Below are 27,694 nucleotides of genomic sequence, written 5' to 3' on the forward strand. Positions count from 1 at the left end.
TTTTCACAAATGCTGTAAGTGATGGATGGGGGGAGGGGGTGAGGAACTGAAAAAATCAAAGTAACAAATATCAGTGTTCAAAGGAGTTCTGTATAGCTGACCAGAGGTGATTAGTGAACTCCCTCGAGGATCAAGTGTGGCACTGATTTTGACTAACATTTTAATTTTGTGTCTCGATGCTAAAAGAGGACCTCATCCAGAACTGTGTGTAGTATTTTTGTCAGGCAAGAGGAACTCATAGGGGAAGAGATGCTAACACAAGAGAAAATGGATATGAAAGCCATTTATAATTCTAACTAGACAGTGAGATTATTGCTTTTTAAAAATTAATAATGGTGCAAAAGATCTACCTGCTTTTACAATGGAACATGAACAATATAGTAAAAAAAAAAAAAAAACAAACAAAAAAATCACTATGAAATTCAAGTGATTGCCTTCCAGTCCTGCATTTTTCTATCAACAATAAATTATCCCTAATTTCGTTCTAATAAGATATAGCCTCCTAATACAATTTACAATGGAAACTACGCCATATTTCTTGAGGGTGTGTTTGAGAGCTGTGTGATCTAAAATTCCTATCAAGCAATATGCTCAACAGAAGTTAGTAGATGATAAATGAGTGCCTTTCCATTTATAAACATCTAAAGCAGGCATTTACTGTTTGGAATCTTCCACACCGTGGTACTACAGGTGCAGTCTATTGCTTTTAGATTACAATGTAATTCTGACAGGTGGAATTCTGGAAATTAAACTCGGAACTGTAAGTTTTTCATAAACAATCAAAAAATTAATTACAAAAGCAGATTTGAAGTTTTTAAAGCTAAGTGACTTTTGTTTAAACTCATTTCATGGGTTTAGTGCTCAGGGGAGATTAAGGGGGAAAAAAAAATGTTTCACCATGAATTAACTCCAGATTTACTGTGCTTTCATAGAAAATGGAAGCCTAACTGATTAGTTGGGTTCTCTGGAAAATCTGACACTTTCGAGTTTTGGTTAATACAATGTTTTTTACAAAGTCAACCCATAATCTAATAGTGGGCCAGGGCTGAGTCCCAGCTTGGAGAAGGCTGCTGCTCTGGCTGCCTGGTGATCTGGGCTGGTATCAATTCTGCATATTTTTGTGTCAGCTCTTTGTGCTAAAATAATTACCAGTCCTGTTCTACTTAACCCCGGAGGCTCAGAGTTTATCAATCAGTGGGAAAAACTGTATGGGTTTGGTGCGATGCCAGCATGGACAAGTTGAGCAAGTTGGACAGGAGCAGTGCAGGGGCCCGAGGAAGCGAGGGGCAGGTGCCGGCTGAGGAGCCGGGCCGGGGGCTGGGGTAGGGCAGGAGCTGGAAGGGGGGAGGCAGAAAGGGGCTGAGCAGGGCCAGGCCCGCTCTCCCGGGCGGCCGTGCAAGCGCGGCCCCCTCTGCTGTCGGGTCCCGCCCGCGGGAAGCGGCCTCTGCCTCCCGCGCCCCTGAGCTGAGCGCAGGGCTGCGCTGCCGGCGGGCCGGGCGCCCTGCAGGCCTCTGGCCCCGCCGCCCCGCTCAGCCGGGCCCGGCTGGGGCAGTGCGGAGCGGGGAGGCCCAGCCCCGCGCCGGGCGGGCCCGCCGGGGTATCCACGGCAACGCGCCGCCCGGCGACACGGGGCCTCGCATCACGCCGGCGGGAGCAGGGAGCGGTGCCGGTGGGGCTGCCATGGCGGTCAGCGCCGGGCGAGTTCCCAGTCAGCCGGCGGCCGAGGCTGGAGAGGCGGTGAGTGCGGCCGGCTGCGGCCCGAGCCCCGGGCCGGGCCTGCCCCGCGGGCTGGGCCTGCCCCCCTGGCCGGGCCTGCCCCGCGGGCCGGGCCTGCCCCCCTGGCCGGGCCTGCCCCCCGGGCCGGGCGGCGGTGAGGTATGCCACCGGGGCGCTGCGGGCCTGAGCCCGCTGGGGAGAGGGGCCGTCGGAGGCACCTCCGCTTTCCCGCTCAAGTACAGTCCTCCAGCTGCCTGTCCGTAGAATGCTAAATGTGTCTTGGCGTTACAGGTCTTTATGAAAGATGTTGAATGATTAAATAGATGTTGGTTTGGCACGGATTATTTGACAATGTATCTAAGGATATGCATGCAGAGGTACATCTGCTGAAGTAACGTGAACTCCTGACTGCTACATGATGGAAGAGCTTCTAGAGAAGTTGGTAAAATCCGGGCTGAGTTTTGAAACCTGTGGCAAAACTGGAGTTGAGCCTGTGCCCAGTCTTGCTTAACTGTTTAACAGATTCACCCTCTTAGTTTGCCAGTTTTTCCTGTTCCTTGTTAGTCCTGCTCTGTTGCAGTAAGGGGGTGATTTCACTTTTGTCCCGTCTGTTGGATCTTATTGTCTTGTCCTCTTCTCTGGATTACAGAGGTATGTGGGAGAGTTCTACATGGACCACCGCCATGGAAAGGGAATTTGTTACTGGCCTGATGGTTCCAAATTCACAGGAGCTTTTTATCTTGGCCGTATAGAAGGCTATGGGACCCTGGAATGGAAGGATGGCAGAAAATTTCAGGTAACTGGAAAAATGCTGTGCTAATACTGTTATTTCCTTGCCTTTCAAAGTCAGCATATGTACAGGAAAATCTGTATTTCTTTTCAAGCCAGTTCCTTAATGTTTTGGGTCTTTAGAGCAAAATCATCATTTGATCTCCAGTGAGTTAGGGCACTCATTTCAACAGCTTAGCTTCTGCAGTATTCAACTTTTGCATGGGGAAATATTGAAGAAGTCGATCATAGAAGCACAGAATCATTTAGGCTGGAAAAGACCCTTAAAATCATCAAGTCCAGCTGTTAACCTAACACTACCAACTCCACCACTAAATCATGCCCCTAAGCACCATGTCTACATGTCTTGCACCCTCCCTGGAAGTATTTAAATTAACCACTTCCCTGGGCAGCCTGTTCCAAAGCTTGAGATCCTTTCAGTTAAGAAATTTTTCTAATATCCAATCTAAACCTTCCCTTGCGCAACTTGAGGCCTTTCTTCTTGTCCTATCACTTGTTAGTTGAGAGAAGTGATTGACACCCACATTGGTACAACCTCCTTTCAGGTAGCTGTAGAGAGCCGTAAGGTCTCCCCTCAGCCTTCTTTTCTCCATACTAACCCCAGTTCCCTCAGCCACTCCTCATAAGTCTTGTTCTCCAGACCCTTCATCAGCTTTGTCGTTCTTCTTTGGCTATGTTCCAGCACCTCAGTGTCTTTCTTGTAGCGAGGGGCCCAAAACTGGACACAGTATTGGAGGTCTGGTATCACCAGTGCCAAGTACAAAGGGACAATCACTTCCCCAATCCTGCTGGCCACACTATTCCTGATACAAGGCAGGATGCCATTGCCCTTTTGGCCACCTGGTCACACTGCCAGCTTACATTCAGCTGGCTGTTGACGAACACCCCCAGGTCCTTTTCCTCTAAGCAGCTTTCCAGCCACTCTTCCTCAAGCCTATAGCATTGCATGGTGTGGTTGTGACCCAGGTGCAGGACCTGGCACTGAGCCTTGTTGAACCTCATACAGTTGGCCCTGGCCCATCCATCCAGCCTGTCCAGATACCTCTGTAGAGCCTTTCTGCCCTCAAGTAGATCAACACTCCTACACAACTTGGTGTCATCTGTGAACTTACTGAGGGTGCACTTGATTCCCTTGTCTGGATCATTGATAAAGATATTAAACAGAAGTGGCCCCAATACTGAGCCCTGGGGAACACCACTTGTTACCTGCCACCAGCTGGATTTAACTCTATTCACCACAACTCTGGGCTTAGGCATCCAGCTAGTATTTTTACCCAGTGAAGAGTACGCCCATCCAAGCCATGAGCAGCCAATTTCTCCAGAAGAATACTGAGGGAAACGGTGTCAGAGACTTTACTGAAGTCCAGGTAAACACCTTCCACAGCCTTTTCTTCATCCACTGAGCAAGTTGTCTTGTCATAGAAGGAGAGTCTTGTCATAGAAGGTTAGTCAAGCAGGACCTGCCTTTCATAAACCCATGCTGACTGGGCCTGATCACCTGCTTGTCCTGTATGTGCCATGTGATGGCACTCAAGATGATCTGCTCCATAACCTTCCCCAGCACTGAGGTCAGCTTGACAGGCCTGTAGTTCCTCAGATCCTCCTTTTGGCCCTGTGGTGTGATACCATCTGTCCAGAACTAAAAATCTGATGCCTGAAAAAGTTACTTCTTCTAGTATCAAACATAAAAGATTTCAGGATTTATTCTCCTTTGATGAAGACCTTATTATTTAGTCAGTACTCTCAAAAGGCATATTAGAATGCCAGCAATAGGAAAAACAGGAAAAATACTGCTTTTTAAGAAACTCTGGAGGTAGACAGCAATCTGAAGTGTCCATGTATTATTTTCAGACCTGATGTTGCTAGTAGAAGCTGGAAATCTTGTTTTCTAAGAGCTTGCAGTCCTTTGTTTTCTTAGAAGGTATATCTGAAGTCCTAAGTATAGGGAAGCACTGCCCACCCATTCCTACTGATCCCTGGATATCCCTGCAATTCATCAAATAATCTAAAACATATAGAGAAACAACATAACAGTCTTTGCATTGAGGAGGTGATCAACAAGAACATAGCATTCTTGCTGAATGTTGATAATGTGGCACTAACTGCGGATTTAGGAGAGCTTTAATTTGGGAATATGATGTGTAATCTAAAGCTAGGGGAAAAATAGAGAAATTTATGATCATAACCATACTCAAGATTTGATTCTTGCCAGTGGTAGCACTTTTCTCCTGCTCCTTTATCTCTGTAGCTAAACAGCTCAATGTCCAAATAGGTGTTTTGAGGTTTTGATAGCTTAGTGTGAACCTGTCTTGAACCATATGTGTGACCAGATATGCATGAGTCTGCTTAAATTTAGTAATGCTCATGCCTTACCTACCGTAATGTCATGACCAAACTAGGATACCCTTGTAGGAAGACTAAAACTCCTGTCCTGTAGTGCTTTATTTGCTACTGAGACTCTTCTGTTGGCACGTCTTTTCATGCTTGCAAGGCTTTAGATATCTTAAATTTAGTCACCATTGTAAGAAAAATAATCTGTTGTTCCCAGATTCTGTGTCTGTGCAGATGTGTCAGACATGTTTGTTTTGATTAGGTAGGAAAATCTAACCAAAAATCTGTCTTGGCCTGAAAGATAGCAGCATGGCTAATGAATCTTCTGGTCACAGAAGAAAAAAAAAAAAAAAGAAATCTTACTCAGGCCCTAAAATCATCAGGAAGTTTCATCTAAATATTACATCCCACTGTAGATAAATTCAGGGCCTTCATTGCTCTTGTGCTAGAAGATTTGTGTTTGCTATTATATGGACCAAAGTGAAGGTGAAGGCTTCGCTGTTCAGATTGGCTTCAGCAATTATTGCTCTGTCAACAGGAGGTGGACCAGTAAATCCAGAACCAGCCAGATTAGTTTAAATAGAAACCAGACTTTAATTGTATAACTTGTTTGATGTCTGACTGATACTAATGAGTTTTCTTGTTTCTTAAGGGGCTGTACAAATCTGATGAGCGATTTGGACCAGGGATTGAGAGCTATCCAGATGGCTGTCAGGATGTTGGCTTGTGGCTCAGGGATCATCTAATTAAACTATGTACTGAAGTACCTGGTTGGTTTTCTCTCTTGGATTATCCAGCACACTGCAGATACATTGATGACAATTCTCAAAAGAAATACATTTCAGTTGAGGAAGACCCATTTCTCTATAGCTATAAGCATCTCCCTTTTGATGATAAGGATATTTTCCCTGAAGGAGTCTTTGCATATTCTTGTAACACAGATCATCTTACTTTGACTCGATCCGTCCTGGAAGAGTGTGATGCTTGGTATTTTCAGAACACCTCAAAGCTGCCTGAGGAAGACCCTTGGCCTGTTGCAAATGTAACCCCTCTACTGGTTAGAATGCAGACTCATGTTTATAAGCACAGGTAACTTTTGATGATTTATTATGTACGGCTTTTTAGGAATTATTATCCATAGGTGTTCATTATTTTAAAATTTATGTTGTAGGATAAAAGCTGCACTCCAGATTGGGTTTTTTATGGCCTTGAGATTACAAATTGCCAATGAGTTTTTTTTAAAAAAAGAAACAAACAACATACTCATCTCATTTCACATATTTTATTCCTTTAAGTTAAACATTGGTTTTATTCTGGTTACACCTATAAAAATAGTCCCATTACTCATTAGCATGTCAGAGTTTCTGGAAGTCCAATTGTGAAAGGAATTAGAAGGCAAAAGCTGTAGAGACCTTTTCTGACCTTCCGTGTTTTGAGAGTATAATGCTTGTGTAGAGGTAGAAATATGGAGAAGCGTAGTGCTATATTTTTGAACTCACAAAAAGTCCAGCCAATGATCCCTTTTTGTGGTTGTCTTGACACTTGTTCTCCTTCAAGGCTATACAAAACATGTTGCAGAAAGTCTACAGTTAGTAGAACTGCCACCTGCCTGCCAGATTTTATGTAGCTCAGCACTTGTAAGTGGAGATGCTCTTTGGGCCCGCAGAATATTTCCTTATTTGCTTTTTTTGACAGGAAGACAAGCTGCATATGCATATTTTATAGTCATATTTAAAGCAGGTAATGACAATTAAATCATAAACAGATGCGCTGTACTTTTTTTCTGCTTTTCTAGGCGCTGTCAAATGGAGTTCACTTCAGATGTCAGCCTCATTCTTAGTGGAGCCCGCAGTATTTATGGGCCTCCAGGCCCCAGGGAACTTGCCTCAGAGCAGCTAATTCAGAAGGCAGCAAGAGGAGACTATGATGGGGTCTATGCAATTCTGAGGAATGGGCTTGCTCATCCAGACATAGCTGACAAACATGGATACACAGCACTTGCTGCTGCTGCTGTAAGACTCTAAGCATGACTCTTTACCACACGATGAGAAAATTCCTGGTATAGTAAACAGGATTAAATTTTTCTCTTGTTTCATTACATAGTATGAAAGGTATGTTCAGTAAACAGGAAAAACAGAAAAGCAGTGTGGCATGAGTAATGTCTGTAATGACTGGTAACGTGCCAAACCCCACAGTAAATAAATAACCTAAAAGAAGCCCTTCAGTAAGTACTAGAGATGATTTCAAATGTCAGGTTTGATTTCAGGTTATGATTATGCAGAGGACTAGATCTACATTACTGGCTGTGGCTGTGCCCTTCTTATTTTTTCTCCTAGTTGAAATCAGATTCAGAGTTGCTTTGTTCCTGCTGAAAATTGGTAGTGGCTAGAAACCATGCTTGCACAACTTCAATTTCTGTAGGAGGGGATGAACTCCTGCTCCACTCCCCTGCCTCCCCGCTTTTCCTCCCTAGCCCCACCTTTTTCTTCATGCCCTTTTCAGCTACCTCAGTACTTGGCATTCTTTGTAAATGGCTAGCAAAATACAGATAATAATTTAGAACACTGTATTTCTCCTGTAGCAATGTCAGTCACTTTTAGTCTCTTTCTGTGTGTGAATCCTCACTGGATTCCTGTGAAATCCAGTAGTTAAAAACGAGCTGAAAAATGCATGTTCTGAACCCTGTAAGTCATGGTTCAGTATTGTGTTTCTATTTTGTGGGAAATACAGATTTGAATTAGATAAACAGTGTGGAGCATCACTACTTTAAAATTGTGTTGTTAATTCTATGTCAAAAGCTAGAAGTGTGTACATACATATGCGAACATGGATGTTTCCCCTCTACAGGTTCATTCCCACAGTGACATTGTCGATCTTCTTCTTGATAGTGGAGCTGATGTGAATAAGTGTAGTGATGAAGGATTATCTGCTCTCTCAATGTGCTTTATTCTATTTTATCCCGAAGAATCTTTTAAGGATAATATTGCTGAGAGGAGCTTACACAGTTCCAAGGTTTGTTTACTTCTAATCTAAAATGACAGACTTGTAATGTGTTATTTCCTCAATCTGTAAGCTTGCTTTTTAAATTTACTGTGTATACTCTCTAGGAAAAAGTCAGAACTTTTATACGTTTTGCACTCCGAGGATGCAGAATGATCTCTGCTCTCACTGTTAATGCTGAACTCAAAGGACCAAGCTCCAGTGCAGTTACAAGCTTACGCTGTAATTGAAATAAGGCCCTGTCTCAATAGCAGAGATATGAGGCCATGTTGGCTAGGTGTTTAACACAATGAAGATGCAGTGGGGCAGCTGATGGGAATTACAAAAGCATTAGAACAATAGGATGTTGGTGCTTCTCCTGGTACTACTGCAGTAATCCTGCTGGCATCATGGAGGTGGCCAGTAAAAAGCAATTGTACTGTCAGAAGCCTGCTAATCCTTGAGGAGTGCTCACAAAGGACGAGCCATATCCCTGGCCTTCCTCCTGCCACAAAGAGAAACACCTGATTTGGACTTCCTACATAGGAACACAATATACATTTTGTAAGAGTGCAAACCTAGGAATGGGAAAGAAAACGAAAGCAAGGGTGTCAGGAATCACCAGCCAGGATGAGAAAACAGATGAAAAAGGGGTCTGGGCAGGGACTGTGTGGCCTTTTAAATGTTTTAGTGGAGTCCAGAAGTGGAAGGGTGCTGCTGAGGCTTTCACATGAGGCTAGACAAGTAGCGGCCCATGCCTTAAGGAAACTTCTTGGAAAGTACCAAATAATCCTTGATTGCTCTGAAGTCACTGTTCCAGTTCCACAAGTATGTTCAAGTGGTGGCCCACTGCTAAAGTTGCAAGACTTAGGAGAAAGCGAGAAGGGGAGTGAGAGATAACAGCTGCTCAAAACTGCACAGAAAATCAATGTGAAGCTATTACCTCTCATTCTGGAGGTAATGCAGGGTAATTAGGAATAGAGAGGGGATCTTTCTGTGTTGGTTTGTGTCTGTCACAGTCTCTGAGATTCTGCAAGGTACATTGCATTCACTTTTCCTCCGAGTTTAATATGCATCTGGATTTGGAAACATCAGCCAAGTAGGTCCTAGTTACAGATTCTCATACAAGCTAATGCAGGTTGAGAATCTGTAAGTGTCTTCTTTTTTTTTCAGCATTTTTTTTCTTTAAAGCTAGGTGATGTATACTGGAAGAAACTTTTAACTCTTCTAAACATGTTTTAGATATCATGGAAATAGAAAAGGAAAAATACTGTTATTTTAAGAGATTTAAAAAAACCAAACCCAAACAGAACCTTAATTACAAATTACTTTTAAATGATTTCCCTAACAGTTGTTAACAAAATTCCATTATCATTATATGCTGTACTGTGTTACTGCTCTGATGTGTTAATATGCTGAGTCATTGATTGGAAGATTTTTTTCATTTTTGTAACCTCTTTCTTTTTTTAAATCTTTAAGTGGAATGAACAATCAGAATCCTCAGAAACAGTCAATGTGGCTGAAGGCATAATCTCAGAGTAAGTCTCATGCACTATAAATGGGAGACCAACTCTCATAAACCCTTTTGTATAAAGAAGGTAACAGTATTTCACGTGTTTCACGGAAGTGTGCATCCATTGCAGGGCAAGATATTTTTTGTTTAACTGGGCAAATCTTGTTTTCACGCCAGTAGAAGCCACTCATTGTTTATGCACTCTGATGTACCTCATGTCAGCAGTGGGCAAAGATTGCAGTTGGAAAGTGTAGTTGAAGCAAGGGACATTCGTGCTTGCACAAGGACAAGATTTCTTGGTAGTGGAGTGAGAAAAGCTGTGAAGTATACAATGGACACTTGCAGTGTAGTGTAGACCTGAGGAAGGAGAATATATTCACTTTATTTCTCGAAGTCTTGACTATATATGAACTTGATAGTTGTTTACTGCAAGTGTCTGTTTAGCAGTATCAGCTGAAATGTAGTCCAACTATTTTGCCTTTGTGGCTCTTAGGAAGGGCCACATTTTGCTTTTTGCTTTGCTTACAGAGCAGTCACCAAGGGTGATGACATTTTTGTGTTCAGTTTTATGGCAGTGTAGGCCATTTTGATATCTTAAAACTCTCAAACTGAAAATTCCTGGTTGGCCTTCATCCCTTATATGTTACTTTTGTGGCACATCCTCCCACCTCCCATGATTCTTGTTGTCTGAAATATTGTGCATATTGCACGTTGTTTTTTGGAATATAAAGATCCATTGGATGTAGGGCTTGTGGGTAAAGCTGACTTAATACCATATCTGAAAAGATGAGTCTCTGCTGAGAACACTTTGTGATAGAGTCTATGGGTGATTTCCAAGTGCCGTTTGTTTTTTTTTTTTTTTTTTTGGTGGTGTCAGATTTTTTTGGTGCGGGGGAGGGAGAGGAGGGAGTGTGAGTAATTCGCCTCCATGGATATGCACATGGCATCTGGAATCTATTGTCCTAGTCTAGCATAGATCCTGTTCCAGCTTTTGTTTAAGGGAAACACTGTACCTTTGTTTTCTTCAGATGGTTGAATGAGGTATGATTTAGGAAAGAACCTTCCAAGGAGTCTTTGGCAGGAAGTAGGAGTCTGTTTCTTTCATTAAACAAGTCTAAGACTAAAAGTTTACAAGTCACACTTGAGTGACTGGTGGAGAAGTAGATAACCTTGTCTAGCTTTGCCTGTCTATTACCATGCAAGGGCTTTTCATGACTTCAGGGACTGATTTTGCATGTTACTCCTTTAGAGGGCTGAGATACAGTGCCAGTGCTGTCCCCCTCTTCAGGTCATGATGTTGCCACCGTGGTGTAGGGCAGTTGTGATACGGCCCTAAAGACTGGCATGTCTTCTCTCTGCTAAATGACTGTTTTCATGTCTATTACCTGGGAGTCATTTTAGTCCACTAGCTTTTAGAGTTTTATTGGAAGATGCTAATATGTTATTCTGGTATTTTCCATGTTAATTCTAGACGACAGAAGAGATGGGAAACAATCCAACTGCTGCTTCGTCGAGGTGCAGATCCCAATGCATCATGGGTCACACCACACCTTCTATTCTTTGCTGTTAAAGCCGCAGATGCAGAAGCAGTGAAACTCCTCTTAGAAAGGGGAGCCAGGACTGACGTACAGCTTCCATCCAAGGTTTTACTGGATTATAATTTGTGATGTGGAATTCTAGATGTGCACCACAGCTTCAGTGCCCTACTGTAAAATATTCTGCATGTCAGAATCAGCTGTAGAATGGCCAAAAAAATGTTTAAAGCAATTATTCAATTCAAAGATTTTTTTTTAATAGAAAGAACTCAAAACTCCTTATTCTCTAAGTATTTATTTTTATCATTATGTTTCTTGGTTGCCAAGCTTGTGAGTGGCTGGGGAATACTTGTGAAGCCTCAAGTTGATAATAGCTGTTGTGATATTTAGTAGGCTTGACGTCTGGGACCTTTAGTGTTCCATAGTCCTGTAACTCTGTTTATGGTGGCTGTTTATGAGACACAGTATGTGGGAAGAGTGAGCTTGGATTATTCTTTCAAAAAAATATTTAGTGCTGTTTAAGTGCTGCTTGTGATAATCAGGAGTCTTAATGCTATGTTTATGTTTTCAGTTAGGGGGGTTAACTCCTCTCCACATAGCTGCCTCAATTCCTGGGGAGGAAGGGGTCCAGATAACACAATACCTCCTGCATTCTGCCCCAGATCTTAATGCAAGGGCAGAAGATGGAAATAAGGTATATGGTCCCGACCAGGTATGTTGCTTTTTGTGCTCATCTTCTTTCAGTTGTTGAAATTCAGATTACACAGCACCTAAGCAGGAAGTTGAGGTTCTTGCCGGCGTGATTGCACAGTGAAATCTTTGGATTCCTCTGAAAGAACCTTTAAAAAAAAAAAAATCCACTTGAGGTCTGTAATATTGGGTTGCAGTAAACATATCCTCCTGATTTTGGTGCCCCATAACATTTGGATATCATGTCATATAAGACAGAGGTTAGAATTCTCTTGTGTGTAGTCCAGTCAAATGCTTGAAGATATGACTGCAGAAACAGATTTGTCTGTGGTGGGACTTGCTTGTTGCATCCTCATGGAGTTGTCCTACTACTTATTTTCTTTCCTTATTTATCTTTTCCTTGAACCCAGGCTCTCTCTAGTAGATTCCTGCAGCATTTGCTGTGCCTCTAGGTTGCAGGTCAGCCTAGCAGTAGACTTCTTTGGTAGTGTTGCACTTTTTAGTTAGTTGTCATTTTTGATGGTAATTCTCTACTGCTGATGGAGCTATACCAGCAATACATGCTTTTTCTGGCATTTGTTACCAAAGAAATTACTTTAAGTTGTAGTAACAAAATCATGTAGCCACAGAACAGCTGAAAGGTTGGAAAGGACTTCAGAAGACTGTGTAGTACAATACCCTTGCTCAAAGAAGGATCAATTATAGCAGGTTGCTCAGGATCTAGTCCAGTTGGGTTTTGAGTATCTCCAACGGTGGAGACTCCACAACTTCTCTGTGCAACCTGTTCCAGCAGCCAATGCTTTTCCTAATGCAGCCCAATGCTGTTGACCTTCTTTGCTGCAGGGGCAGGCTGCTGGCTTATGTTCAACCTGTCCACAAATATCTCCAGGTCCTGTTCTAGGAGGTTTTTTCCACCTCGTCAGTCCCAGATCTGCTGGTGCCTGGAGTTATTCCTCCCTAGGTGCACGGAAGGAATTTCCTTTTGTTGAGTTTAATAAGGTCCCTCTCTGTCCAGTTCTCCAGCCTGTCCTGGTCCCTCTGAAAAGCAGCACAACTGTGTGGTACATTAAACCACTCCTTCCAGTTTTGTATCATCTATGTACTTGCTGAGGGTGCACTCTGTCCCAGCATTGAGGTCATTAATGAAGATGTTAAATAGTATTGGCTCCAGTATCTGCCCAATTGTCTAGTCCATACTTCTTCAGCTTGTCTATGAGGATGTTATGGGAAACAGTGTTGAAAGCCTTGCTAAAGTCAAGGTAAACAACATTCACTGCTTTCCTATCTTTCTCCAAGCTGGTCATCTTATTGTAGAAGGCTATGATGTTTGTCAGGCATGATTTTGCCTTTGCAAATACATGCTGACTGCTTCCAGTCACCTTATCTGTAGTATGTCTGGAGATGGCTTCTCAGAAGATTTTGCCATCGGTTTCCCATAAGCCAAGATGAGGCTGACCATCTTGTAGTTCCCTGGTTCTTCCTTCCGTTTTGCCAGAAAGGCAAAGAAATTCCTCAGAAATCTCCCCTGCTTGCCATGACCATTCAGAAATAACCAGAGTGGCCTTGCAGTGATGTTGGCCAGCTCCTCAGAATACCGACAGGTCCGAATCACTTAAAAAAGGAGTTGGCTTATGTAACTAGACTGATAAAACTTATCTTGTCATGAGAAGAATTAAGGTGAATGTCTGCAGGACAGGGAGACTTAGATGGCTTTGTCAGTTTGCATTTTAATACTTTGTCCTTAAGTAGTAAGTAAGCGAAATTGATATCTATTTATCAACAGTACTTAGTTACAGAATGCTCAGAGACAGTGTAGGCAAGATTTACTTTCTCAAATAGCACTTTTGTTTTTTATATTGATCTGGTGACCCTATATTTATAGACTGTAAATGAATGACATGTGAATGAGCTGGACTCAAGGCAGGCCCTCTGTGCCTGAAATCTTGCTTCTTCCCTCCCACTCCTTACAGGGTATTGTTTGGCCCAGTGAAATATATCTCTCAAATTTGCCTTCCCCAGATTTCTACATTGGTAACTTCTTAGTATGCAGTGTGAAAACAGTCTAGCAGAATGGACCTCAATGTTGAGAAGAAAGTAGAAAAAGGGCGGCTGTTGTTTTTGTGGGGCTGAACAAGTCTTGTCCATGATTGAGATTCAGACCAATGGGTGACCAGGCAGGTTTATTTTCTGTTAACTTGTCTTTAAACTGTGTTGCAAATGTGCACATCATTTCACTTAGATTCCTCAGCCTCCATCCAGAGAAGCCAACTTGACAGGTGGTGTCACTTTGCAATTGAAAAATGAAGAAGGACCACCACAAGAGTACTTTTCATTCCATAGCAGTCCTGTCCCTGAAGAAGGTGGAAGGAGTGCATTGCATATTGCATGCGCAAGAGAGGATGACAGTGAGGTAAGATCACAGCATCTGAGGCTCTGCTCACAGGGAGTAGTTCTAAGCTGATGTCAAATGACATAACTTGGCAGTGAAGACATTTCATCCCTCTAAGCAGCTGATTGAATACCAGGAATAAACTCTTCTATGGAATTGTTAGTGTTATAGTGATTAAAAATTGATTAACACTTGAAGAAAAAACATTTTGTAAATCTTTGGCATTCTGTTTGACAAGAGAAGCTTGTTTAGTCAAGTTTCCATTGATTAATTGACCATTAATTTAATCATGCACAAGGCCAATTTGAAGTTAGATAGTCTTAGTTTTGGCATGTACTAATCTCTGTGCATTTGATTTTGTACTATAGTAACATTTACTAGCAGATTGGGATGCTTACAGTTGGCGAAGGGTATCTGAGAGAGGAGACCCACTTCAGAATCAAACCTACACATTCGTTCTGGTGGCAGGATTAATGAGATTTGATAATCTGGTTGGGAAGAGATTTCACATATAACACCACTATGCTTGGGGTTCTCAGTCATGAGAAATTGGATGTATATTTTTGCTATAACATCATAGTTTGTGTGAAAGGCTTGGATGTCTTTTATGCTGCTCATTTTATTAATTATTATTTTTAATATTTAAAATTTAAATTTATTATGATCTAACTCTACCTTTTTCCACCGCAATTGCCTACAAAGCATGCCAGGGATGTTATCCGCCTCCTTTTAATGCATCAGGCAAATCCAAATACCTTGTGGAGTGGCCATTCACCACTTTCCTTAGCGATTGCCAGTGGGAATGACTTGGTGAGCATCTTCAAGTTCCTTCATTTTTTTGGGTTGTACTTCTCCATTCACATCTGCCTTCTCTGGTGACAGCCAAACTACATAATGAGTGGTGCTTGCAATCATATGTTTTCAGTGAAAATAATAAAGTCTTTACTTTTCTTTGAAACCTGTGGATGTTCAAACTAGAGGAGTCCTTAAAGGACTACAGTATCAGGTAGCCAGAAATATTTGGGTAGGACTCAGAAGGGACTAGCATTTGGGGAACTGTGTTCATTTTGAGAGTCACAAGAACATTCAGTCCTCTTACAGGCTTCCTCCCTGTCTGGAGTGACCCAACCAAACACCAAAACTCTTGCTTCTGGGTATAAGACAAAAGTGTAGCCAGTGATGGTAAGAATTATGCTGTTCTATAAAAAGATTAAAGATCAGTCTTAGAAAGGATTTGGTTGTAATGAGGCTGAGCATTCCACAGATGAGACTTACAGTTTACACAGAATTCAGTGTGTGAAGTTAGCACCTGTCTTTCCGAGCAGCTAATGGGCTTGCTTCTGCCCACACTGGGGCTGTAAGAGCAGGTCCACGACAGTCAGCATGGTGCAAAAGATGCGCAGCCAAAGAGGGTGATGAAGCACATGTGGCTGCATTTCTCTACCTCTTTCCAGACAGAGCTCTGTGTGTCAAGGCTCCTGGCTTGTCTTCTTTGTGGAAAGCATGGCAGGAGAATAATGGGATGAGAGTGGCACCCTGGCTCCCCATGGAGCTCAGCTCTTGTGCAGCCAGCACACAAGGCTGCAGCAAGAATGCTTCTAAGGGGGTGAGTGTGCCTGATTGTAGCCTAGCGGTTCAGAGAACGTGAAAGGGGCAGGATTGGAGTGTATTTCTCCAGTACAAAAGCACACAATCCAGCGAAGCATTCTCTTGGAAATGCAAGCAAAGCTAAGGGGAAAAACATTTCAGTATTTTTGCTGAAATCAACATTCTACCTGTCACTACAAAATTAATTGACATAGGATAAATGATAGAACATAATAGAAAGTATCTGTTTTGTGTTGTTATTCTTCAACTATATTCCTTTCACTGGAAGGGTATCAAATATCGATAAAAATAAAACTGGATGCAATATAATATGGAGCTAGAGTGTGAACTATGGAAGGGGTTATCATAGAGGTGGCTACAGCTGCATACAAAATAAAAATAGATTCTGTATGAAGTGTTTGAACCTTAACCTTTTTCCTTACCCTGTCTTCATAATTTTTAAGAGAGTTTTGATATTTTTCTAGGCAAAAGTGGCTTTTTGCAACACAGAAAACTTAAATTTCATGTTGTTGAATGATATGGAAGGTCCTATAGCCAACAACTACTGCTTCTCCCTCCTTCTCAGAGGCTAATATCTGAAGTAATGATCTAATAGGCTGTAATTGATCAACCGATCTAATCCTTATCTTTGTGGTAAAATATTTTTTTTTAATAATACACTTTATGAATCAGACCAGGTGATTTTTAAAGCGACCCTCTCATGTCTTTGAGGCTGTTGTTTGTTAAAGTATTCAGTGATGACATTACGATTCAAGCTAAAGAAGTGAGAACTACTGTCAGGTGGACTAGATTTTTGTGTGCTGCTGAAGTTATGGCAAGTACTAGCAGATACTCCAAAGTGTGCTGTGGTAAATACTGTAAAGCTTTAGGATCTTGACTGATCTGGCTAGGCTCCCACTTTCCTGCCATAGAACTGTCAATAGTGGCTTCTCCAGTCACTGATTTGTCACATTTGTATATGCACATTTTCAGGCAGTGGTTGAACTACTCAAACATGGGGCTGACCCAAATCTGCCATTAAGTGGAGCGATAAGTGCCCTCTGTGCAGCTGTCAGTACAGAGTATGAACATCAGAGAACTACAGCACAGAGGATTGCTTTGGTGAGATAACATCTGGGCATTTGTTGGTTATTTTAAACTTCAGAAAAATAGTGATTTTTTGCCAGGTGCATTGTGTCCCCTTTCTCATTAATGGGTAAACTGATTTTTTTCCCCCGGAACTATTAATTTATGTCTATTCTTAATACTGTTTGTTTCTGTCCTGAGGAACAGAGGTTTTCTGTGGAAATTAATTTTCATGTTTGAGTAAAGAGGGTGATAACCTCCTTGTGTAGAAGAGGAAAAACTAGGTTAAAGTTGGATGGGATGGTTGTAGTGCCCATAGCCCTGTCAAATCTGACTGTTAAGTTGTTTATAAACACAATCAGCATCCACATAAAGAGAGATGTGTTGTGTTTGGTTGTTACTGTAAAGTGGTCAATGGCAGTGTTTGACCTTGTGATCTTGAGGAAATGGGAATTTTTCCTCCTCATGACAGGGAGCACAGGGCTGATTTCATTCAGAGTGGGGGTGAAGAAGGATGCAGCTGAGGGATTTGGGAGCAGAGTCAATTTCCCCAACTGGTTTCTCTTCTGCCCCCTCCCTCACTAGTTGTCCCAGGTTTTTGTTGCTGCAAAACTGTGAGATATCCAGAAACAAACAGCAACTCCCTTCAAGAAGGCTTTACTTGCAAAGCACATTTTGATTTGACAATTCATTGTCAGCTCTGAAAGAGCAGAAGGAATGCATGGTTCAGTGCACAAAACAGTCTCACAAATAGAGGTTAAACTCTGATGTTCAGTCCTGTCTCTTTAGCTGTGGTGTGAATGCAATTTTTTGGGAAGGTTTTCTTTTTTGCTTTCTTCAGGTTGATAAGCTGCTTGAAGCTGGCGCAGATATCCTTGCACCAGTTACTCTTAGGGAAGGACAGAGAAAAGCTGTGGGAACAGCTGTTGACTATGCTTATTATAAATATTATCAGGTATGATTTCAGTTCCCATATCTGAAAGTGCAGTACATTTGCATCTATTAAAATATATGGCCTGTTGTGTCCTTATGAATTTTCTAGGGCCTCCTCAGAAACTTCCAGGGAAATTTGCTTTTTCTGTTCATTTGTTGTGAGACTCAGTTTAGCACCAAATGAAATGTTAATCACTTAAAGTGTGAATACTTCTAATAGTTTTGCCTGTGAAGGCAATCCTTGCTGTCACATTGTAAGATTCCATTTATAACTGGATTGGAGAGAGTTAATCATAATCTTAAACCCAGGCATTAAAACCAATTAATGCATGTTTCTGTGAGGCTACAATTAAATCAGGAGAAATTATTATGGGTTATATATTATGGTAATTTTAGATGTGTTCTGAAGTATGATAGAACATTATTGATCAAACTTTAAAACAATGAATTTCCTAAATACAATATATATTTCAATAAAACATACATTAAAATGTGTAATGTATCATATGTTATATAGTATATATAAATCAACTGAAGTATATATTTACTAAACAAATACATGGATTTACTAAAGTAGTCTTTAACCATGTACTAATCCCTTATAAAAAGAACATTACTGTGAAGTGTAACTAATAAACTTCTGACTGATGCTTTTTTTTCTGCATATATTTGTTTAAAAAACAACTTTTAAAAGGCCTGGGATTCTGTGACGGTTCTAATTAGAACTAATATACATTCTTTTTTTTTATAGCTTTCTTATTAACAAGAAAACTTACATAAGCAGATTGCTTACCTCTGAAACATAAACAGTAGTTGTTCTGAAAAGAAAAAAAGTAATAGTGCATCTCATTCATGGAGTAGCCTGCTTAGAGTTTAGGAGGGTTATTGGATCCCACACTAACATTCCATGTAGACATTAAGTTGTGATTTCTTTGCTTGCAATCGCAGCTGATCCTCGAACAGGAAAATAAGTTAAGCAATTTATAGCTGTAATCACATGTCAAACTTTATTGTCATATTCCAGGTACCTTACTTTACTGCCTTGCTCTGGACTTCTGTCTATACTCTCTTTGCTGGCACTTGCCACAGAGAAGTAGTGTGGGGAACTGAGGAACATAATAGTGGACAAGCAGTGCCCTCTAGCTTTCTTTTAATTTGCAGTAAGCTTTTTGGCTGCTTCCAGAAGTGCTGGGAGAGAAGCTCTCTGCAAGATGAGGGCAGCTTCGAAGTGCAAGGTCCTGCACCAGTGTCAGGGCAATGCCCAGTATCAATACAGACGAGGGGATGAAGGGATTGAGAACAGTGCTGTGGAGAAGGACTTGGGGGTGTTGGTGGGGGAAAAACTGCCCGTGAGTCAGCCCCATGCGCTCACAGCCCAGAACCCACCCGTGCCCTGGGCTGCAGGCAGAGCAGGGGGGGCAGCAGGGCCAGGGAGGGGATTCTCCCCCTCTGCTCCGCTCAGGGGAGACCCCCCTGCAGTGCTGGGGCCAGCTCGGGGGCCCCCAACAGCAGAAGGACATGGAGCTGCTCGAGCGGGGCCAGAGGAGGCCACGGAGATGCTGGGGGGGCTGGAGCAGCTCCCCTGGGGGGCCGGGCTGAGAGAGTTGGGGGGGTTCAGCCTGGAGAAGAGAAGGCTCCGGGGAGCCCTTCGTGCGGCCTCCCAGGGCTTAAAGGGGGGGACAGGAGAGGAGGGGAGGGACTCTGGATCAGGGGGTGGGGGGATTGGATAAAGGGTAATGCTTTTAAATAAGGGGTAATGGTTTTAAACTAAAAGGGAGTAGATTCAGACTAGATATAAGGAAGACATTTTTTACAATGAGGGTGGTGAAACACTGGAATAAGTTGCCCAGAGAGGTGGTAGATGCCCCATCCCTGGAAACATTCAAGGCCAGGTTGGAGAGGACTCTGAACAACCCGATCTAGTTGAAGATGTCCCTACTCATTGCAGAGGGGGTTGGACTAGATGACCTTTACAGATCCCTTCCAACCCAAACTATTCTATGATTCCGTGATTCCCCCTCGAAGAAACATGTGAAAATTGTTCTAGTTAACTTGTTGAGCACTCAGCAAACTGATAATTGGAACAACTAGGACATCTAACCTGGATGTGTCCTGTACCCCATATCACAGACTGAGCTCCAAGCCAGGATCAGCAGGGGTGGTGCTGTGCTTTTGGAATGGGTTGGCTTTAACTCTGTAACACTTTTATGTTAGTGTTCCCATACATTAGTGGATTAACTCATGGTATGTTGCAGGATAGGAGAATTGCTCACACATCATACCACATACTGTCAGCATCTGAGCAGGAAGTTTTTCAAACACGCCAATCACTGCTGGAACATATTACAGCAAAGCTCCGTGAGCGTGTCATCCTGAAAGAGAAAGAGTGGGATCAAGAAGAGCTGAGAAGATTCAAGAAATGTTAGTTGAAGCCTGAGTAGTTTGAGATTAAGGGTAGCATCAACTGGTGTGAAGGGGAATTAATTGTTTTAATACCAATGTTGCTGTCTGTAAAGGTGACTCCTAATAAAAACTGTTCTTACATATTTGGCAAGGAGATGTAGGGGTTCTACAAACATTAAAGAGAATGAGCAAAAAAATCTGAAAATCTGAATAAAATCTGAATATGATCTTAATGCTTGTCAGCTGCTTTCTGGTAAATCCCTGTAGAAGATCCATTGCCATGTGTTAATGAGTGATTGGGGAGAACCTTGGAGTTGCTTTGCAGGGAACAGGATGCCTGCGGTGGTGACGGTGGACACCGATCTGTGGACACTTCTGTTCCTTATGGCAACTTACTTTCAGGTCCTTTCTTAAGACTCTCATTGTATCAGTGCTCTTCTGCTGTTAGAGTAGCAACAATGAATACACAAATTAAGATGATTTGGGTTACCTCCTCAGTAGTGCTCAAATGTGTGGTGAAATCAGGCTTAGAATCCAGGTCTCTGAATACTAGTCTTTGGGGCAAAAGATGCATCCCGCTTGGGAAGCGAACTCTGAATATAAGATTGTTACCTTTGCAGTTCAGCATAACCTGTGGCTTTGTAGCTTGCCACAAGCAGGAAGTAAGAGTAAATTACCTGTATGGTTTCTTTCTCTTGGCTGTGACGTAGCAACTTGGCTCCTTTCTTCTTGGCTTCTGAAGCTTATTGCTGGAAGATGCATTTTATTATGTATCTTCAAATTTTATACAGTAGACAGGGCCAAGCAGACTTTTTACAAAGGTGAATCTTGTGACTAGTATTCTAAATCTCAAGCAGAATACTGATTTTTTGTTTTCCCCCACGGCCTCTTCTGTTGGTGTAGTGGGTTCAGCCGTTCATACACGTGTTTCAAAGAAGAAAGGAGGGAGCTGTCATGTGGAAGAAGTGAGGTAGGGCAGAGATACCGCATTCAAGTATTGACTGTTTTTAGTCAAAAATGCCATGCCTTGTTTTTTCACTCACCAAAACTATTGTCATCCTGCCATTTTTCTCTTTTCCAATTTTCCTCTCTAGTCCATCCAGACTTATCAGCTGCACTTAGTTTCTCTCTGCTCTGATCACATCACTCCTTCCCAGCTTCAGACTTTGCCATGAGAGTTTGCATAATATTCAGTCTTCTGGTGTGAAGCAATGTGTCTTTGTGTTTTAAACCAATTATGACTGCAGAACCTTGGAGTAGCATACAAATACTAAGAAATAGGTCCATACAAATTTTGTAGTTTACATTTCTCCAGAAATTGCATGAATGATGTGTACAATTTGAATGTTATTATTGGAATTGTGTATTAACAAAAGATTGAATAATAATGGAAATACTTGCCTCAAGGATACTGAATTCTGTCATCAGTTTCCCCTACTGCAGGGAATTCACAGGCTTCTGAACTTTGTCTCAGTATTTGGATCAAGAGGAACTAACATAGGTGTCAGGAACTGGGGCACTTTTGAAGATAGAAATTTTGAGGTAGCATTTTTCTTGAACTGAGATGGATCAATAATAGCATAAGATGCAGAAATAGCCAGAGGAATGTCAAGTGAGAAAAAAAAATCCAGGAAGTTAAAGTAACACATGAAGATTTTGCAAATAGATCTCAGCAATAACTTGCAGAGACAGATGAAATCTCGGTGAAACTTGCTCGCTATTGGGAAGGGATTCTTAAATGCTTTAAAAACGATGTAAATACATAGCCTAGCTTGCACCTAGATCAAACATTCTGCTTCCCAGTCCCATTGAAAGCCTTAGCCCAAGCACTCTTCATTTTATGTTGCAACTTTGGAATAACTGTTGTGGTTCAAGTGGCCCGTGAGTGTCCCTGTTTGTCTCTGATGTATTCTAGCAGGTTCTGTGAGGGTTTTTTAAAGTTTGCCAGCTTGGCTTTGTTATCTCTGGACATCTATAATCTGGTCTGCCTGCCAGTTTGAAAATGGCCATCTCCAGACCCAGTGTCATGAGTACACTGAAGCACACAGTGTGATAGTGTATGGCAGGATGTGGATGTTGGTTTGGTAAAGGCTTGGGCGTGTTTCTCTCTAGGACACTTGGCTTTTCTGGGGGCTGGCTTTGCAGTTAGTGTGCAGTCTGTTCCCCAGAGACTCCTGTGAAAAGCTACAGTCTCCTGTTTCTTTATTGTTGAACATTATTGTTGTATGTTATTTCTATATTGTAGCCATGTTGATTTAGTTTTACTGTGATCTGCAAACGTGCTATCAGCTTGAGGAAAACCCTAAACAAATAATAATGTGCTTTTATTTTACAACTACCTTTGTTCTAGACTGCCATTCTTTAAATACTGCTATCAGTGTGGGCGTTCAGTCGGTGTTCAGCTATCACCATGCATGCGGTGTCATGAAGTCTTCACTTGCAGTGAGACTTGCAGAAGGAGATCCTGGAATGAGCGGCATAGGCAAGAGTGCTCAGGATTGCTGGGTAAGTCTGACTGTCATTACTATATGAGTAGAGTGGTTTGTGCATGTGTACTGACCTAAGTATGTCTTCCTTGTAATGGACCAGTAAAATGTGTGTTACAAAGGAATTTAAATAAAAAGGTTTGATTCACGCACTTGAATAGCTGTGTGTTTTGTAAACCCACCAGCTTTAAGAAAGCTGGTACTGTGTCATTACTTTCAATCTCAAGAGAAGAATTTTTAAGTGAGTGCAGAGCAAAGGAAATACTCTTGGTAAAACTAAGACTAGCTGCTGTGCACATCAATAGACAACTTTACAGGCTGAAGGATCACAATAGATCTAATAGGCTAGCCAGAGTGGAGCTTTCCATACAAACTTGCCTCTTAATCACCTGTATCTGTGTATTAGAAGAGAAATCAATGAGATTTCTGACTTCTATGCATGGAATTGTTGATACCACACTACTGTGGTTCTTGGAAACCACACTTATGTTGATAAAAATGAGGCTTCATTACACACATTAGAAATTATACTCTTTTAAATATATCAGATGCTCATGTAGATTGGATGAGAAATCTGTCATGTGAAGATGGATACAGAACTGCTGTATTCACTGAAGTTCTGTGATTGATCTGTCTTTTAGTGGTTGTCTGGGATGGGACTTTTAGATCTGGATACATATAAAACCCTGTGTGTTGGTGAATTACTGAGGCCTGAACAACAGGCCAGAACTGAAATTGACTTCTAGGTGAATCTCAACACCCCACAATATAATACTAATCGTATGTAGTACATATATATAATGTATTACTAGTCTATCTTAGTATATTTAGGTATAAAAGCTTTATTGTAATTTCATTATGTAACAATAGACAATCACCTGATCTTTCTTTAGAGGCATGAGGTAAGGCCATGAGGCCAGACACCAGATCCTGTTGAGAAATATGTAGTTAAAGCCCCAAAAGATACACATGCCCTGCCTTGGGTTCCTCCTTAAGCCCTGACCGGGCTTTGGGCAAAATCCAACTGGGAGGGCATGCCAGATGTTTCCACACTCTAAGTTTGAAACGTGTTTATTCAACACTATAAAAGTTGGACCCCCTTGCAGCGATTTTGGGAGACCTCACCTATGAGTGGATGCACTGCCTAGGACCTCCCAGTTGCTGCGAAGGGTTCTTCAAATCCTCGCTGCAATAGGGGCTCCCCAGCGACTGCGGATCTGGATGATGGTAAAGTATTAGGACAGCTGGTGATGTATCTTTCTTAATCACTATCACTGACTTTATATAGTAATGATTAGGTGCATTGCCTTGTCTTGCTTTATTTTCTCATTATTTCTCATATTATTTTAGGACTAAGGAGTATTATCTTGTTTATTCTCTTCACTGCTTATAACTAGAGTGTAATAAGCTTACCATTCTGACTAAATGTGTTATCTTAGGTTTTGTATTATTTTGCAATAGGCGGAAAAATAAGTCTATTGTTTCTGTTGGTATCTGAGTCTTTTCTGTCAATCCCGTCAATTGGCAGAACAGTTGGGGATAGTTGGGTCTTTCCCACTGGACATAAGTTATGGCAAACATACATGCTTACCCATATGTGCTCTAAATAGACTCAAAGTATTAGAGAACAGAACAGAACAGAACAGAACAGAACAGAATAGAATAGAATAGAATAGAATAGAATAGAATAGAATAGAATAGAATAGAATAGAATAGAATAGAATAGAATAGAATAGAATAGAATAGAATAGAATAGAATAGAATAGAATAGAATAGAATAGAATAGACGTCAAACTACAAGGACAAATGATGGGTAATATGGCAGCTGTACACTAGAGGATTTAAACATGAAAAAAAAATTGTATTCATTTAGAAAAAAAGAGTTTTACTACCTTGTCTTTAAAATTGTAATGTGTTAGGGATACAGCTGGGTGATGCTAGGTTGTTAACTAGTAATTATATAAGTTACTGCTTCTTTTTGTAGTAATCCCTTTCCTGTATGACAAATGCCAAATTTAATTCAATTCAGATTCAGTGAATTCAATTCAGAACAAGTGTGAATGTCTTTCTGTAGACAGAATTTTTCTCAGCAATAAACTTATTTTTAAGTGATGTTTTCCTTTCTATTTAATTTTGAGGTAGAAGGGTTTTTGTTTGTTCCTTTATTTTGCTTCCTTTTTTCTCCCATGATTATCTGCAATTTAAAATGACCTGAAATTCCCTAACTCAGACTAGTTTGAGCAATTCAGTCTGTTGCTATGAGAGGCTCTGATGCCCTCTTCTCTGTTCACTGATTCCTGTTCTTTTCACTGTAGGGCAACATAATTAGCTTTTATTTTGTACCTTATGAGCAAATCTCTCAATTAACTCAGTCCTGAAGTAACTAATAGTCAGTATTAACTGCAGGATTAATACATTCTCAGATATGTTTACTAGAAGAAACAAGTATAATTTGCACTCCCATCATTGTTTGCTAGGAAGTTTATAGGTAAGTGAGTAGGTAGCCACAGCTACCCAGGAATTGTGTCTGTTAACAGTACATTTGATAAACTATACCAAAATAGGAACTTCCTCAAGTCTTGTATTTGCTTCCAGTTTATTGTTCCAGAGAAACTGAAGGTCACCCAAAGAATTATGGGTGGTTGTTTTGTTTTTTGTCTTTTTTTTTTTTTTTTTTTTTTTCCAGAGAAGAGTACAGGTCAAGCAGCTCTGGATGCAAGCAGTGAAGGATGCAAAAAGAATGTCACTGATGAAAAGGGGGAAAATGAAAGAGAAGGGAAAAATGAAAGGAGAGGTGGAGGAAAGACTGAAGTTGGGATTGGTGGAAGAGAACATCACAGGAAGAATGACTGACTTGTTTCAAGTTACTCCTACTACTGTGTGGACAAATTCTAATACTCTTTCTGCCTTGTGCTCCACTTCTACTAAGGTTAAAAGTGATCTAATTTTACATGTTTTGAGAAACTAAAGCCAAAACATCTTTCTAAGGTACCACATACGCGCTTAAGAAAAGTAATGCTATCAAAAACCAGGGTGTGTGGGTATATGCAGGTTATGTTTTTAAATAAATATTTGCAATTAGAAATATGGTGAACTTCATATTGGTTTTAATGGTCTAATGATATCTATCTATCTATCTATCTATCTATCTATCTATCTATCTATCTATCTATTTTAAAAACCAGTATTGCCCATTATTAAACTTCATTACAAATATTCCCTCCTGTAGGGAACAGAGGGCCCATTAGGCAACTGGACTTGCTCTCTAGGGAGGTTTGTTGCTTTATGGGGGTGTTGGAAGTGTGGGAGAAGCAAAACAGCGAAGAAACTGCAAAATACACATTTCCTTAACACATGGTGCCCAGAACAAACACAGGACAGGATGAAGATCTGGTGATTTGTGTTGTCATAGCACCAAGGAGGAATGTGAAGCAAGGTGGAGGCTGCGTATTCTTGTTCCACTTTTCTCAAGAAATGTTTTGACACACCTATATAGATTTATCTCCTGCTCTTCCCCTTTTCCCAAGGGATGTTTTGCACCACTCTGCAGACCCTATCTCCCGTGCTTCCTCTTTTCCCACAACTGCCTACTTTTCCCACAGCAACTGCGTGCATTTCCCACAACAACTGTAGCAAGAAATGTGCTGTCTCATTACTCAAAAACCCAATGGATTGACCACAGTCCCACCCACTCACACACACACATCTAGATAACTACTACCCCAAGTTTGTATTCAACTCAGGGACGATAATCCGACACCAAATTGGAAGCACAGATCGATTGGTTTGTGCTCCTCTCCTGCTCCCAGGAGGGACGTTTTTTGGTAAGATTTATGCCCTCAGCTATGCTGAGTGATTACCTGGGAATTAAGTGTGTGATTGCAATCATTTTTGTGTGTAGGGCTATATAGCCAACCTGTAGTTTGTGAATTTATCGTCGGCAATCTCAAAGAATCTGTAAAAGTTGCATAAGAATAAACTGTACTGTTCGTACACCTGACTGCTTCTCTTGAATGGCACTGGACCTGCAGCACATGGGCTGTTTGTGCATCTGGTGTCAGGCCTGTGGTCACGGCAATAATTGGCATACCTCTTAAGAGATAAGACCAGCTGCCCGTAGCCCCTCTAATCTCTGAGGAGTGGCTAGAACACAAGGGGATTCATCTCTTACCAAATTAATTCTTCACCTTAAATGCAACATCTGGGATCCTGGTGAGAGACTGCTGAGAACTGTTCAGCCTGAGACTATTACCTTAAACTATTAACCCTTGACGTTAGCCCACATGGGCACTGACAATCCTGCCAGCAGAGTGTCTGAGCATATCAAGAGTGACTGCATGGCTCTGGGGGTGAGTGTTGAGGTCAGCGGGGCCCAGATGGTTTTCTCGATCCTACTGCCAAAGTGGAAAGGCTTAAGGAGGAGTGGATGGATCTGGAGGTTCACCAGCTTGTTATGCAGCTGTGTCACTGAAAATGGTTTGGTTTTAAAACCATAGGACCCTCTTTGGGAGTCAAAGACTGATAGGGAGGGGTAGAAAGTGGGGTAAAACAAAACGTTTGCTAACAGGCTGGCCAACCTGAGGAGACTAGGAATAAAATACGAGGGAGATGAGGACTCACATTCAAGTGAGGAAGTCGTGGACTGGTGTCCTGGTTTGGGCTGGAATAAAATTCATGTTCCTTTTTGTTAACTAGAACAGTGCTGTGTTTTGGATTCAGCATTGGGTTTGGTATGAGAAGAGTGATGATAGCACATTGATGTTTTCAGCTGCTGCTGAGATTTCAAGGACTCTCCAACTCCTCATGTCCTGCTCATGTGCAAGTGCACAAGAAGCAGGGAGGGAGCACAGCCAGAGCACCAGACCCAAATTGGCCAATGAAATATTCCATATCATATAACGTCATGCTCACTATATAGAGGAGGGGTGGTCGGGAAGGGGCTCTCTTGCTTCTGGGATTGTGATTGAAGGATCTTGATATTTTGGGATCGCTAGCTGGGAACAGGCTGGGAACTAGTCAGTGGGTGGTGAGCAATTGCATTGTGCTTTCCCCATTTATATTTTCTATTGCTGTCATTGTTTTAATACCACTATTAAACTGTTTCTGTATCAACCTGCGAGTCTCCCTTTATCCCGCCAATTCCCTCCCCTATTCCCAGGTGGGGGAGGAGGGTGGGTGAGCAGCTGCAGGGTGGTTGGCTACTGACGGGGATCAAACCACGGCAACTGGTCTGACAAGCAAAGGTGCAGAGTGATGT

General features: G+C 41.7%; 1 protein-coding gene and 1 long non-coding RNA gene across 8 annotated transcripts; one reads left to right on the top strand and one right to left on the bottom strand.

The window, feature by feature from the left end:
- Positions 1 to 1,539: 1,539 nt before the first annotated feature.
- On the top strand, positions 1,540 to 26,430 carry ANKMY1 (ankyrin repeat and MYND domain containing 1). 7 transcript variants are annotated; one of them, XM_042786923.1, is made up of 17 exons: positions 1,540 to 1,737; positions 2,366 to 2,512; positions 5,489 to 5,606; positions 5,778 to 5,925; positions 6,632 to 6,848; positions 7,684 to 7,848; positions 9,295 to 9,353; positions 10,800 to 10,971; positions 11,435 to 11,575; positions 13,793 to 13,963; positions 14,645 to 14,752; positions 16,523 to 16,651; positions 17,457 to 17,570; positions 19,804 to 19,969; positions 20,855 to 20,921; positions 22,302 to 22,456; positions 25,124 to 26,430. In XM_042786923.1, the coding sequence occupies exons 1-17, from the start codon at positions 1,681 to 1,683 to the stop codon at positions 25,288 to 25,290; spliced, it is 2,301 nt and encodes a 766-aa protein (XP_042642857.1). In that variant the 5' UTR covers positions 1,540 to 1,680; the 3' UTR covers positions 25,291 to 26,430. The 7 variants fall into 7 exon arrangements, with proteins under 7 accessions (XP_042642857.1, XP_042642853.1, XP_042642854.1 ...); XM_042786919.1 differs by having other exon boundaries at positions 5,489 to 5,925; XM_042786920.1 differs by having other exon boundaries at positions 5,489 to 5,925; positions 11,435 to 11,557.
- Positions 2,765 to 12,443, bottom strand: LOC122152760. Its single transcript, XR_006164786.1, has 3 exons — positions 12,431 to 12,443; positions 6,249 to 6,253; positions 2,765 to 2,850 (listed from the first exon to the last, which is right to left on the bottom strand). It is a non-coding gene; the product is annotated as an uncharacterized LOC122152760 (long non-coding RNA).
- Positions 26,431 to 27,694: the final 1,264 nt, after the last annotated feature.

The sequence above is a fragment of the Tyto alba genome, unplaced genomic scaffold (assembly GCF_018691265.1).
Source record: "Tyto alba isolate M040663 unplaced genomic scaffold, T.alba_DEE_v4.0 Super-Scaffold_11, whole genome shotgun sequence".
Classification (NCBI taxonomy): Eukaryota; Metazoa; Chordata; class Aves; order Strigiformes; family Tytonidae; genus Tyto; species Tyto alba.

Coding starts and splice junctions, on each gene's coding strand:
- ANKMY1 (XM_042786919.1), top strand. CDS start 1,681: ATGGCGGTCAGCGCCGGGCGAGTTCCCAGTCAGCCGGCGGCCGAGGCT. Junction 10,972..11,434: donor ACGTACAGCTTCCATCCAAG/GTTTTACTGGAT, acceptor TTATGTTTTCAG/TTAGGGGGGTTAACTCCTCT. Junction 19,970..20,854: donor GCTGAGAAGATTCAAGAAAT/GTTAGTTGAAGC, acceptor CTGTTGGTGTAG/TGGGTTCAGCCGTTCATACA.